At 43.0% G+C, this 12,355-nt stretch overlaps 1 protein-coding gene across 1 annotated transcript in view; it reads left to right on the top strand.

Moving 5' to 3' along the window:
* The window catches only part of mdn1 (midasin AAA ATPase 1), a 113,002-nt gene that overhangs the window by 20,970 nt on the left and 79,677 nt on the right, over positions 1-12,355 (top strand). Inside the window, exons 18-26 of the mRNA XM_084313776.1 lie at positions 2-146; positions 890-986; positions 6,630-6,743; positions 7,256-7,403; positions 8,464-8,571; positions 9,013-9,164; positions 10,282-10,460; positions 10,744-10,952; positions 12,059-12,205. Coding sequence (XP_084169902.1) covers positions 2-146; positions 890-986; positions 6,630-6,743; positions 7,256-7,403; positions 8,464-8,571; positions 9,013-9,164; positions 10,282-10,460; positions 10,744-10,952; positions 12,059-12,205 — 1,299 coding nt within the window. The remainder of the gene's footprint in view (position 1; positions 147-889; positions 987-6,629; positions 6,744-7,255; positions 7,404-8,463; positions 8,572-9,012; positions 9,165-10,281; positions 10,461-10,743; positions 10,953-12,058; positions 12,206-12,355) is intronic.

Raw genomic sequence — 12,355 nt, 5'->3', positions numbered from 1 at the left:
GGGAACACTCGCCCTGGCAGTGAAGAAAGGCGAGTGGATCTTGCTTGATGAGATCAACCTGGCGGCCCCTGAGACCCTGGAGTGTCTGAGTGGGCTCCTGGAGGGCCGAGCGGGCTCCCTGGTGCTGCTGGACCGAGGAGACACAGGTGAGGGTCGCTCCATAGAGCATAACATTTTATTCCATTTCTTTACATTTAACAGCGGGTTTATGGCACAGACTGGCTAAGATATTAGAGGTGGGAATCGCCAGGGACCTCGTGATTAGATTACGATGAATTCGCACACTTTTTGGGGAATCGTGTCTTTTGTGAATAGTTGGGGGGGAAACGGCACACGGTGTCATAGAAGTGAGGCGCTTTACACAAAGTGCATTTCCTGTGAGCCGCCACTAGGGGCAGAGCGGCTAACCATGAGTGGGTTACCGAATGAGTGAGTTAGTCACATCGCCAGTGGTGATTTCATAAGGGGTTGCACTGTGTTTTAATGACGTCGCTCGCATAAATGTTCCCTCGCTAATAAAGACGATGCCTAATTGCCTCTAGGAATGGAATGTGACACATTTCATTCACAGGATTTGTGTGAATGGTCCAACTGTAGTATTTGAACACACCTGACGACCTGAGCTATTGTTATGCAAAGTAGCCAGGTGGGTACATTCTTGTGTGCACACATGTGCGTGCGCGTGCTCCTGCTCAAAAAGCAGATGGAACGGCGTGCAACCCGTCCCATGACCACTGCACCACTCCACATCGCCCGTCATAGAGATGTGCTTCACATCTAAACATGATCATAGGAAATATGCACTTTGAGCATTTGAGTAATTTAGTGACCGAGGTCTTATTCACGTGATTGTGTCAAATGTCATTGATTCCTGCTGGTCTCTGTGCAGAGCCCCTGTTCCGCCACCCAGACTTCCGTCTGTTTGCCTGCATGAACCCAGCTACTGATGTGGGCAAGAGGAACCTGCCTCTGGGCATCAGGAACAGGTGAGCCCAGTGTCTGGCAGACATGGATTTGTGTGTGTGATTCTGTCCCAACAGGAACGGTGCAACATTTAAGATTAAACGGAGAGAAAGTGTGGTAGAGCAGAAGAAGAAATCCCAGAGGACTTGTTAGTGACGGATCATTAGATACTGTGTACATTGATTAAAGACTGAGACTAAATCTAAATAAAGAAATAGCAATATGGTATATGAAGAGTTCATTAGCAAAAACAGATAAAAGCCATTCTTTAAATGATGGAAGTAAATGAAAATGAATAAAAAAACACGATTTAGGATAATACAAATTAGTGTTGTCAAAAATATCGATTTTTCGATACATATCGATTCTGAATATTTAAAACGGTTTCAATACTCATTTCCCGCAATATAGTCCACACACACACACACACATGTGCATTGAGTTAAGTTGGAATATGACTGTAATACAAACGGTTCAGTTTGTCAGGTACATGCAACACAGATTACAGTGTTTACATCTGTCTGCTTGAGAAAATACCATGTTCTGCAATAAAAATGATTGAAGTGAGATGAACAGACTGAACTTTATTTTATTAGATAAAACATGTTGACAAAGTTTTACTTTGCAGTTGAAAAAAGGTAATAAATTAAATTTTATCAAAAAAAATGTCATATATGTTATGATGAATTGAAAATGGGGGACCCTGATTCTCTTGTCTGCATCCCCTTAACAATTGTGTGTATTGAGCTGTAATGTATTGTACCCATTCTGCAATCTGTTAATACAATTTGCAATCAATCAATCTGTTATGATTAACACGCAGTACTATTAACACTTTGACTGCCGGGACACGTCTTTTCACGTCTTTGCTGGCCATGCTAAAGTTGCCGGGGGACGCTGTACAGCGTCCTTATATCAATATTTCAAAAATCTGCGATCGGATTCATATTCCCCCTCCGCTGGCCTGAGATCCACCAGCAGGACCCACTGAGCTCTCTGGCGGTTCAGGAGCGCCATCTGGTGGCCGATCGGCGCAATCGCCACACAGGATATTGAATAGAGGTTGTCATGACGACCGTAGTACTTCCGGGCGCTCGCTATGGTTCATGGGACTCTGGCTCGTCACGCTACACGGTGATCGATTGGCAATAACTCGATAAACAACATGATTTGGACGTATATACCATTATACAAGCTGGAGATGGACCGGGTAAAAATATATCCCATAATGATAACATTTCTACTCGACGATGATCGCCCAACGGCGCGCGGAGACTGGGGTGAGTTTTAGCGTGTAACGTTACCGTCTTAGATACTAACTGCTATTATCAACATTTGACCCACATTAGATGATTGGTATAACGCTGCCCACGGAATTATAAACGCCCCCTCGCCCATCCGGTCAACATCAGATGACGTGTAGTAACTTCTAGAAGTACGTCTAGTTGGAATTTTTTATATCGCGCTGATTGCCATCAAACTGTATTTCATCATCAATATAATGCATTTGGGGCTATATATCACGTTCTGGAGAAAGCTGCAGAAAGAGATGAAAACATACTTATACATTAGACCAGACCTGGGCATTGTACGGCCCGCGGGCCGGATCCGGCCCGCGGGATGATTCTGACCGGCCCGCGAAAGATTACATGATAATAAAAAAAATAAAAAAATAAATAATTTTTTTTTTTTTTTTTTTTTTTACTTTATTTTTTTTATGTCAACGTTCACACGCACAGTATACGCTTAGGAGACATGCTCAGAAGATGTTGGTTCTCTTTGGATCCACCTACATATGTGAACAGACATTCTCAGTCATGACGTTTACCAAGTCCAGGTACAGACCCTCTCTCACTGATGAACATCTGGCAGCTGTGCTTCGCATCTCCACCTCAGACATGCAACCTGACTTTGATGGACTTGTTAAAGCTCAACAGAGACTGGATTTCTCACACTGAATGAAAAAAAAGAACTGAAGAACACTAAAATGTGGAAATATAACAAGTGAAATGGGACACTTGATCTTTTTTTCTTCTTTTTTTTGCACAGTTCTGAAAACATTAAATGTTTAATATAGGCATGTAAAGTAAAAAAGGCTACAAAACTGGGACACTTTTCTTTACACAGTTCAGTGACATGTCTTGTTTATTTTTGCTATACGATGATGTGATGTCTTTAGAAAGCTAAGAAAATCCTTGTTTCAATAGTATATGAAACTCAAAATGCCCTTTGTTATTAATGTTTCACATTTTGTTTATCATTTTGGAAATAAATTCTATTTGAATAAATGATATTTTTGAAAGCTAACCTCACCTTTTAATTGCCAAATAATAACTCTTACCAGGGGTCAAAACAATGCCATTTACTGCTTTTTAAATAGAAATAAAATGTATATTATGCATAATTGAGTTTGGAATTTTGGCCCGGCCCCCCAACATATTTTCAGTTGCTCATTCGGCCCCCCGGGAAAAATAATTGCCCACCCCTGCATTAGACCATACTTTACTATGAATATGTGAATGAAAAAGTTTAACGTTGCTACACAATGAACAATACATATAGGACTTTGAATGGGCCCTAATAATGGCAATGTAGCAATAGAATTTAAAAAGTTATAGCCCTGCAAAGAAGGGGACTTTCTCCATAGACAAATAGCGCTGGCAATCTATGGTATATCATTAATTTAACCCAAGGCAACCAAAGTGTTAACTTTACTTAATTTCTTTATTTTTTTTTTTTGATCTTTTTCCCCCTCCTTTTTCCTCCGATTTTCTCCCATCCCAATGTTAGTCGTTATGCCAATTCCCAATCCCCTTCCTGGTCGCTGCGCACTTACCGCCCACAGTCGGTCTGGGAGAGTGGAGGCTATCACATGCTTCCTCCGACACACGTCTAGCCAATCAACCGCTTCTTTTCACCTGGCAGTGCGGACTCTCACTGAGAGGGTGTAATGTGTGGAAAGATCACACTACCCCCCTTAGATCCTATCCGCGCTGAGCAGGCGCCCCGACCGAACTTTAGGAGTCGCTGTTTACAACGACCCGGACCCACCCCGCCAGCTTTCCCACCCTCTAATACTGCCAATTGTATTAGTGTAAACGGCCAGCCAAGCTGGTGACAATGCCGGGAGCTGGCGAATCCAGCGTCTCCGGCGTTGGTGACGAACGCAATCTCCGCTACGCCACCTGACCGCCCTAACTTTACTTAATTTCTAAGATTATATCATTTAGTTATTTTTATATGTGTGATCTAAAGATAAACAAAGGGTTTTAAAAGCGTTATATTTATCTTCTCTTATAGTACCAGAGAGAAGCTGAGGAGAATCAACATTTATTAAAAAGATTTATTTATTTATCTTTTTTTTCTTCATTATTTTTTTCCTTTTAAGATTGAACCTTTTTCCCTGTGGTATCGAAAATGGTATCGAATATCGATACTTTTCAAGGTATCGTATCGAAGTTCGAAATTCCAGTATCGTGACAACACTAATACAAATATAATGAATTACAATAAAAAAAAATATATATATATAATACAATGATAATATGGATAATACTATATAGTAAAAAGGATAATAAATCCACAAATCCAAATGAACTTGCAAAATTGTGATTGCAACAGACAGTTTAGTTTATTAGGATCCTCATTAGCTGTTATAGTAACAGCTACTCTTTCTGGGCTCCACATAGAACAATATACTGACACACAAAATACACAGTCAAGGTAACAGAGAAAACAATGATATTAATAAAGAAAGTAAAACAAATGAGCACTGGTAATGAGTGAGTGATCGTCTCATCTCCATTATACTCTCAAGTAGTGATTCCCCTTCACCAGACACCAAGGGACGAGGCACAAAAAGGGTGTGTGTGGGGGCTGGGGGTGGCTGAATAGCTCTGTATTTTAATACATTTTATTTAGCTGCCATTCTACGTTCCACCATTAGCCATGTGTTATAAACGGCTCACTGCTCCACCAGGTCTAGTGGAATTCCCAAAAGGGAAACCTCCCAGGGCCAATAGGGTCCAGCTGCATCCCTGGAGAAATCCGCTCACTGGCAACTTCCGCCAGCCACAGGACACGCCTGCCACTGACAGGACACTGCGCGCTGATTGGCGGAAAGTACGGAAGTATCTCGAAGTACGTCTGCGCTGACGTGCGGTTGTAGAGAGTGATTGATTGAAAACTTTATTAACAGATTGCAGAATGGGTACAATACGGTTGGAGAGTTCCTTGTTCCGTTATCAACATGAGAGGGGGGGGGGGGGGGGGCGCGAAGTTACCGAACGTATATCGAAAACCCATTTAGACTGTTTCTCATTCCTGTACTGTTGTTTATACTCTGCTCATGTGTTGTAACCCAACCCCCTCCAATGTACAGTAAATTACCAAGTATGGTTTTGTCAATATTCCAATGTGCAGTTTTGCTTGTACAGTTGTACAGTGTCCCCCACCCACCCACCCCTCCTACCCCCCCACCCACCCACCCAACCACCTCCAATGTACAGTCCCCCCCCCCACCTACCCAACCTCCTCCAATGTACAGTTTCTACGTCAAATGTATATACTCTCTTTTCTGGACTCTTTTTGTATCACAAACAGTACTGTATTTGCAAATCTGGTATGTCATAAATGTATAGATGTAGCAGTACTGTCTATCTGTATGTCGTGTATGTCATGTTATGATGAATTGAAAATGGGGGACCCTGATGTAAACAAGACGAAAGTCTTTCTCTGGTCTGCATCCCCTTAACAATTGTATGTATTGAGCTGTACTGTACTGTACCCATTCTGCAATCTGTTAATAAAGTTTTCAATCAATCAGACAGCGTTTGCTCTGTACCTACCTGTATTCCAATAATGGATTCGTCCATACCTGAGATCCATAGATGTCCCTAGATAAGAGGTTAATGGTGTTACCCAGTGTCTCAAAATACTGAGGATAAGGTGTAACAAATACAAACATAGTTCAGTTATTGGGTTGTAATGCTAAAATGCGTTTCAAAACTAATGGCATTACATAACTATTTACAGCTTTTAGGTAAGTGTTATTGATCTAAGCGATAGTTATTTCAACATGTAAATGCAATAATAAACTGCAGAAGAAATCAGTCGACAGTGTTTTTAGCAATTTGTAAAACATTTTTTATTTCCATTGCCGAGAACCAGTCCCATGGCCAAATGATGGTTGAAGGCGTTATCTAGAAGAAAGCACAAACATAATTTCTGTTAACGCGGCCAGTACAGCTCTTGTGCATTAATCTCAGTGTCCTGTCAGCGGCAGGCGTGTCCTGTGGCTGGCGGAAGTTGCCAGTGAGCGGATTTCTCCAGGGATGCAGCTGGAGGCTACTCCCCAGGGCGGCACTTCTGTTGTGGGGCAACTTAAAGATGGATGTGTGCTTCTCTCCCAGGTTCACCGAGGTGTACGTGGAGGAGCTGGAGAACGAGGGGGACCTGCGGCTCCTGGTCTCGGACTAATGTGTGCTTCTCTCCCAGGTTCACCGAGGTGTACGTGGAGGAGCTGGAGAACGAGGGGGACCTGCGGCTCCTGGTCTCGGACTAATGTGTGCTTCTCTCCCAGGTTCACCGAGGTGTACGTGGAGGAGCTGGAGAACGAGGGAGACCTGCGGCTCCTGGTCTCGGACTAATGTGTGCTTCTCTCCCAGGTTCACCGAGGTGTACGTGGAGGAGCTGGAGAACGAGGGGGACCTGCGGATCCTGGTCTCGGACTACCTCAAGGGCATGAACCCACACAGGAACGTCGTCAGCGGCATCATAAGGTCAGGACTCTGTTATGATGCGATTGGAGGTTTGAGGAAAAGAGGGCGGGGTTTGGAATTTGCATAGATTCTTGTGATCCTTCTTTAGAAGAAGAACGTTGTCAAACCGCGACCTCTAGGCAAAAGATGACAATGTGGTACTGCGCTTTGTTTACCGTTTTTTTTTTTTTTTTTTTCATTGGATCGGTGGATTGCAGTGGGTATAGGGGGAGGGGCTGCTGCTACTGCTGGCCACACCTCAGGTCTGGAGAAATTAAATTCTAGGCTCCGTTTGCCTAGAGGTCGCTGTTTGACGGCATTACAGATTATACCTTGAACTAATGATATGGGAAACACTGTAAATGTATGCATTGGCTATGTTAAAACACATGATTTTATATGAATAAAAAAATAAGTTAATAAAAAAAAGTTTTCATATATGAAGATATGAAGTTCCCGTTACTGCGCTTGGTGGATGACATGTCATCTCACTTTGTGTACAAGTCATGTTTATGGATGGTGTCTCGGTTCAGTTTCTACCTGGCGGTACGTAAGGAGGCCACCTCTCACCTGGTGGACGGGACGGGCCACAGACCCCACTACAGTCTGAGAACCCTCTGCAGGGCTCTGAAGTACGTGGCCATCAACCCCTGCCACAGCGTGCAGCGCTCCCTCTATGAGGTACGAGAACAGGTCGTAACAGTATATAGCCGCAGTAGCCTGACACATCAGATCCGTGGGAAAGCGGTGCTCTGTGCCAGCTAGCTCTCCCTTGGGTCTGAAAGACATAAACAAAATGGTTCTTGATCAAGTGAACTTTGTCCTCTCTTATCCCGCAATTCATTCCTGGCAATCTCATCTCAGCAGAATATAGGGAAAAGCGGACTTATCCGTTTCTTGGTGTGTTACCAAGTGCAACTGGGCTTTTATGTTGACGTTTACTCCATGCGCAACAAGGCTTAGTTGTTGGCTTAGCACAGAGCAACTGAGAAATCATCTTTTCGAGATGACATCGCCAGGAGTTAATTGTGGGATGAGAGACTTTATTGACAACCATTTTCACCAGCAGGCTATTTGTATTTTCTCTCTCAATGTGCCGCTTTCAGACCCAAGGGAGAGCTAGCTTGCATCGTTTTTTCATGTGTGTTACAGTATGTGCCAGGCTAGACTTTGTGATAATGTTTATATGAAGGCACAATTTTTAGGCAATGTACATGGACAGTTTTGTCAACATTTATAACCAATATTTCTTTTACCAATCCCCATTCCAACTAAAGGCAATATTGCCCATCATTACATTAAATAACTACTGGTAGTACAATGATGTTAATTCAGAAAAAGCTTATTGTGGGATGTTAATGTCAGGAGTGTACTTTCTTTTCAGCTTCAGATGTATCATTTGATTTGTTGTAACTGTTTTAGTGCACTCTCTCTGAGTACAGACAACTTTCAGTATGTTGAGTGGGCGTGGCCTTCTGTTCATGCCAATTAGTATCACAATACATGAAGCTGTCAAATGTAAAAAAAAAAAAAAATATATATATATATATATATATATATATATATATATATATATATATATATAATAATAAAGAAAATCACGAGACCAGTGTGATCGGTTGCTATGGGAGATGACATTGGCTAACTGTGCTAACGGGTTATAAATAAATTGTCACGGAAGAAGATGCAATGAAAAACACCATCACCTAATTAGGATTCCTACTCTCTGTGTTGTTTTCAGGGATTCTGTCTGAGTTTCCTCACCCAGCTGGACAGAAGCTCTCACCCACTGGTCCAGGAGCTGGTCAGCCAACACATCCTGTGTGGGAACGTCAAGTGTCTCAGACAAGTAAGAGGGCAGCAAATGTTGCCCCTTCACCTTAAAGACACATTATGGGAAATGTGCTTACCGTCTTCTCCAGAGTCAGACAAATAGATGGATACCAATTTCCTCTCTGTGTGTTCAGTAGAAAGCTATCCAGCTGCAAGCTAGCCTAGCTTAGCACAAATTAATTGAAACGGATACGGACCACTAGCCAAGCTTAAAACTCCAGGATAGGTGTTTTTGGCCAACAGCTCTGCTTCCATTCATTTGTGCTAAGCTAGGCTAGCTTTAAACTGAACGCACAGAGAGGAAATTGGTACCCATCTTCTGACTCTGGAGAAGACCGTAAGCGCATAATGTTGGCGTGTTCCTTTTGACCCAGGACTGTCTTGCAACCACTCTTATAAAATATCTTAGAAGTGTTTTGATAGTGAATGAGATGTTATCCTCTGTGTTCCCCTCCAGCCCATCCCACAGCCCCTGGGCCGGCCCTGTGTTGCCATGGAAGGCTACTGGGTGTGCCAGGGGGAGATGGAGCCAGCGCTGGACCCCAGCTACATCCTCACCGCCTCGGTCAAGCTCAATCTCCGTGACCTGGCCAGGGTGGTGTCTGCTGGGTAGGAAACCCCCCCCCCCCCGATCAGATCAATCAGCACATCCATATGTTTGTAGACTCACCTTGAGTTAAATTGAGGCCAGTGACAAAAGTATCATCGGAATTGTAACACTGTAAACATCTGGTATGTGTGATTCTTCTGTAATATATCGGCGATGTATGGTGCTAGTTGCCATGGCGATACTGTTGTTGTCAGTACCCCGGCTGCCGGGTCAATGGTCCCCGCTTAGAACTCAACAGCACTCTGACCTTGTTATACTCGGGATACAAACGATCCCTTGTGGTGCCAGACGATCATTCAGTCGATCAATTCCTCTCCCCAGAACTCAAAGCAGCACATTGCACCCAACCATGTGCAGTACAACACAAGACAACTTAACTAGTTCACCATGGGGCAGGGTGAGGGGGGTTCTCCAGGGACCGCGGAATCAATTACCATTATTAGTGCTGCGCTTCGATTATCAAACGATTCTCGATGCATCACAATTTATTTTATATTTGTATACTGGGATTTCAGTTACTGTTTTTAGAGGGTTCAAATTAGCATACACTGTGCACATTGAGAGCCCAGAAAGCCAAGAAAGACTATTGAATTTTGCGCAACAGTGCAGAATCTCTCAAAAGGTAGAATCATTCTCCCAAACTTAGTACAAGTGGATTTTCTTGTAATTGTTGTTTTCTTTCCCCCACTGTGTTAACATTAACACACCCTACTGGACTATATACTTGCCCACTGTATTGTTACTTCATTCTAACTATTTGTATATAATTGTATAATTGACCACATCTGCCCAGTTGCACAGCCCTGGCCTACTCCTATTCCTATTACATTTTTACTTATAATTGTACTATATCTATCTATTGAACTATATTTAATTTAGTTTATATCCCACATAATTGTATTCAACCTCTTATACAGTCGTACAGCCCTGGCCTATATATTATTCTATCAAGCTTAAATTAGCTCATATGTCATTTTATTTTACTCCACCACTTTATTGTATTATCTGTCCGTTAATGTCTGTCCGCTAATGTCGCACCAGTAACGTGTATGTGAAAAGTATACTTGGCAATAAAGACCATTCTGATTGTGATTCTTCACTGTTCGGGCCACTCAGGTCCCACCCAGTGCTGCTCCAGGGAGAGACGTCTGTGGGGAAGACCAGCCTCATCAGATGGCTGGCCGCTTCCACGGGAAACCAGTGTGTGAGGATCAACAACCACGAGCACACAGACATCCAGGAGTACATCGGCTGCTACTCCTCTGACGACAAGGGGAAGCTGGTGTTTAAAGAGGGTACGACTAAACGCTCCGGGGCTGTGGTGACATGGGGGGGGGGGGGGGGTAATACAAAGGTTCCATTTTGAAAGCTTCCCCAACACTGGGGCTAACTATTAGCCTAACATTTTGAAATGGCGTTAAATTTGGCAGGGAACCCATAAGGACTTGATTAGGACTCTAAACATAGTTTCAGACTTACTTGAGACTTACTTTATTATACACACATTATAGATAAATAGATACTTTCACAACAGGCCTCTTGTAAAAGCACAGGGTAACGTGTTTGGCTCCACCGCAGGCGTTCTGATTGACGCCATGAGGAAAGGCTACTGGATCATCCTGGACGAGCTGAACCTGGCGCCCACGGACGTGTTGGAGGCTCTCAACCGGCTGCTGGACGACAACAGGGAGCTGTTTGTGGCCGAGACGCAGGAAGTGATCAAGGCTCATCCTAGATTCATGCTGTTTGCTACCCAGAATCCCCCTGGCCTCTACGGTGGCAGAAAGGTGTGTGTTGTTGATTAGATTGAAAGGTTCCGAGAAACGTGCTAAGGGCTTGCCAACAGAAAATGACATGAGACGGAGGGAGAAATATACAATAGAATGTGTCTGCGCAACGAGAGATTGCTACGCATTTCAGTACAAACATGTTGACTTGAGACGTCTGCATGTCCCGACGTTGCCCAAAAAGGTTGGCTAGTGTATCACTATCCTTAGATAACATCAATCAAATCAAATCCAACTGCATTTATGTCACATTGCATACAGTTTCACCACAATCTGTTTCACAAACATTAACAGAAGATATTAAAGAAAGCAACACGATCAGTGGTAATTAGGGATGCTCGATATTGGCTTTTTTACCTATACCGATATTGTCCAACTCTTAATTTCCGATACCGATATCAACCGATACCGATATATGCAGGGTTTCCCCCCCCAAAAAATTGAATAATTTCAGGTAATTAACATTACATATCTCTTGTTGTGTAATTAACACAACATTATGCATACTTTTGACAATAAATAAAATCAGAATTTGTTCTTACTTGCTTGCCTGGGTAAATAAAGGTTATAGAAATGTAAAGAAAAAAAGAAAAAAAAATTCCGATATCACATTTTAATGCCGATATCGGCCGATAATATTGGTAGGCCGATAATATCGGACATCCCTAGTGGTAATGCATACAAAATATAATACCCAAGATTAATTAAAGCCCCAATCTTTTATTATCAACAACATGCACACAACAGAACAACAGAACGTCAAGGCAGTTGTTACACCACCTACTGTCAATGTACTGTAGTCACAAAAAAAAAATCTTCTGTTACCATATCACAGATAGTTATATTCACCTTTTGCTATACTCAACCTACTAGCATATTGTTTCACTGTCATGAACAAAACTCACAATGATAGTTCTTAGCCCTCCAATTGTATAGAGGGCGCTGTTTCTGAGATTGGGGCTTTAAAGACGAAAGTAGAAATATAAAGGTAATACATGCAGTAAGATGTAGAAATAAAATATGCAAGGCTAAAAGAGGCTTTTTGTCCAAATACACAGTTAAGTGGCACCAGTTCAATAATCCAAGCCCTACCTCCACCCCTCCAGGTGCTGTCTAGGGCCTTCAGGAACCGCTTTGTGGAGCTGCATTTCGACGAGCTGCCCAGCGCTGAGCTGGAGACCATCCTCCATCAGAGATGCAGCCTGCCTCCTTCCTACTGCACTAAGCTGGTCAAGGTCATGCAGGATCTCCAGGTGAATGTCACAGACCACTGTAGCTCACATTAACAGGGCGAACACACACAGGCGGGCGACATGATCGACGTGTCGCTTGGCTCTATTGAAAAGGAATGGACTCCCGCTAACCGGTTGACTGAGTTTTAATCCGTGTTCCCAATGCCGGCC

The sequence above is a fragment of the Notolepis coatsorum genome (genome assembly GCF_963971535.1).
Source record: "Notolepis coatsorum genome assembly, chromosome: 5".
In the NCBI taxonomy this organism is placed as follows: domain Eukaryota; kingdom Metazoa; phylum Chordata; class Actinopteri; order Aulopiformes; family Paralepididae; genus Notolepis; species Notolepis coatsorum.
This window is presented reverse-complemented; position numbering and strand designations above follow the sequence as displayed.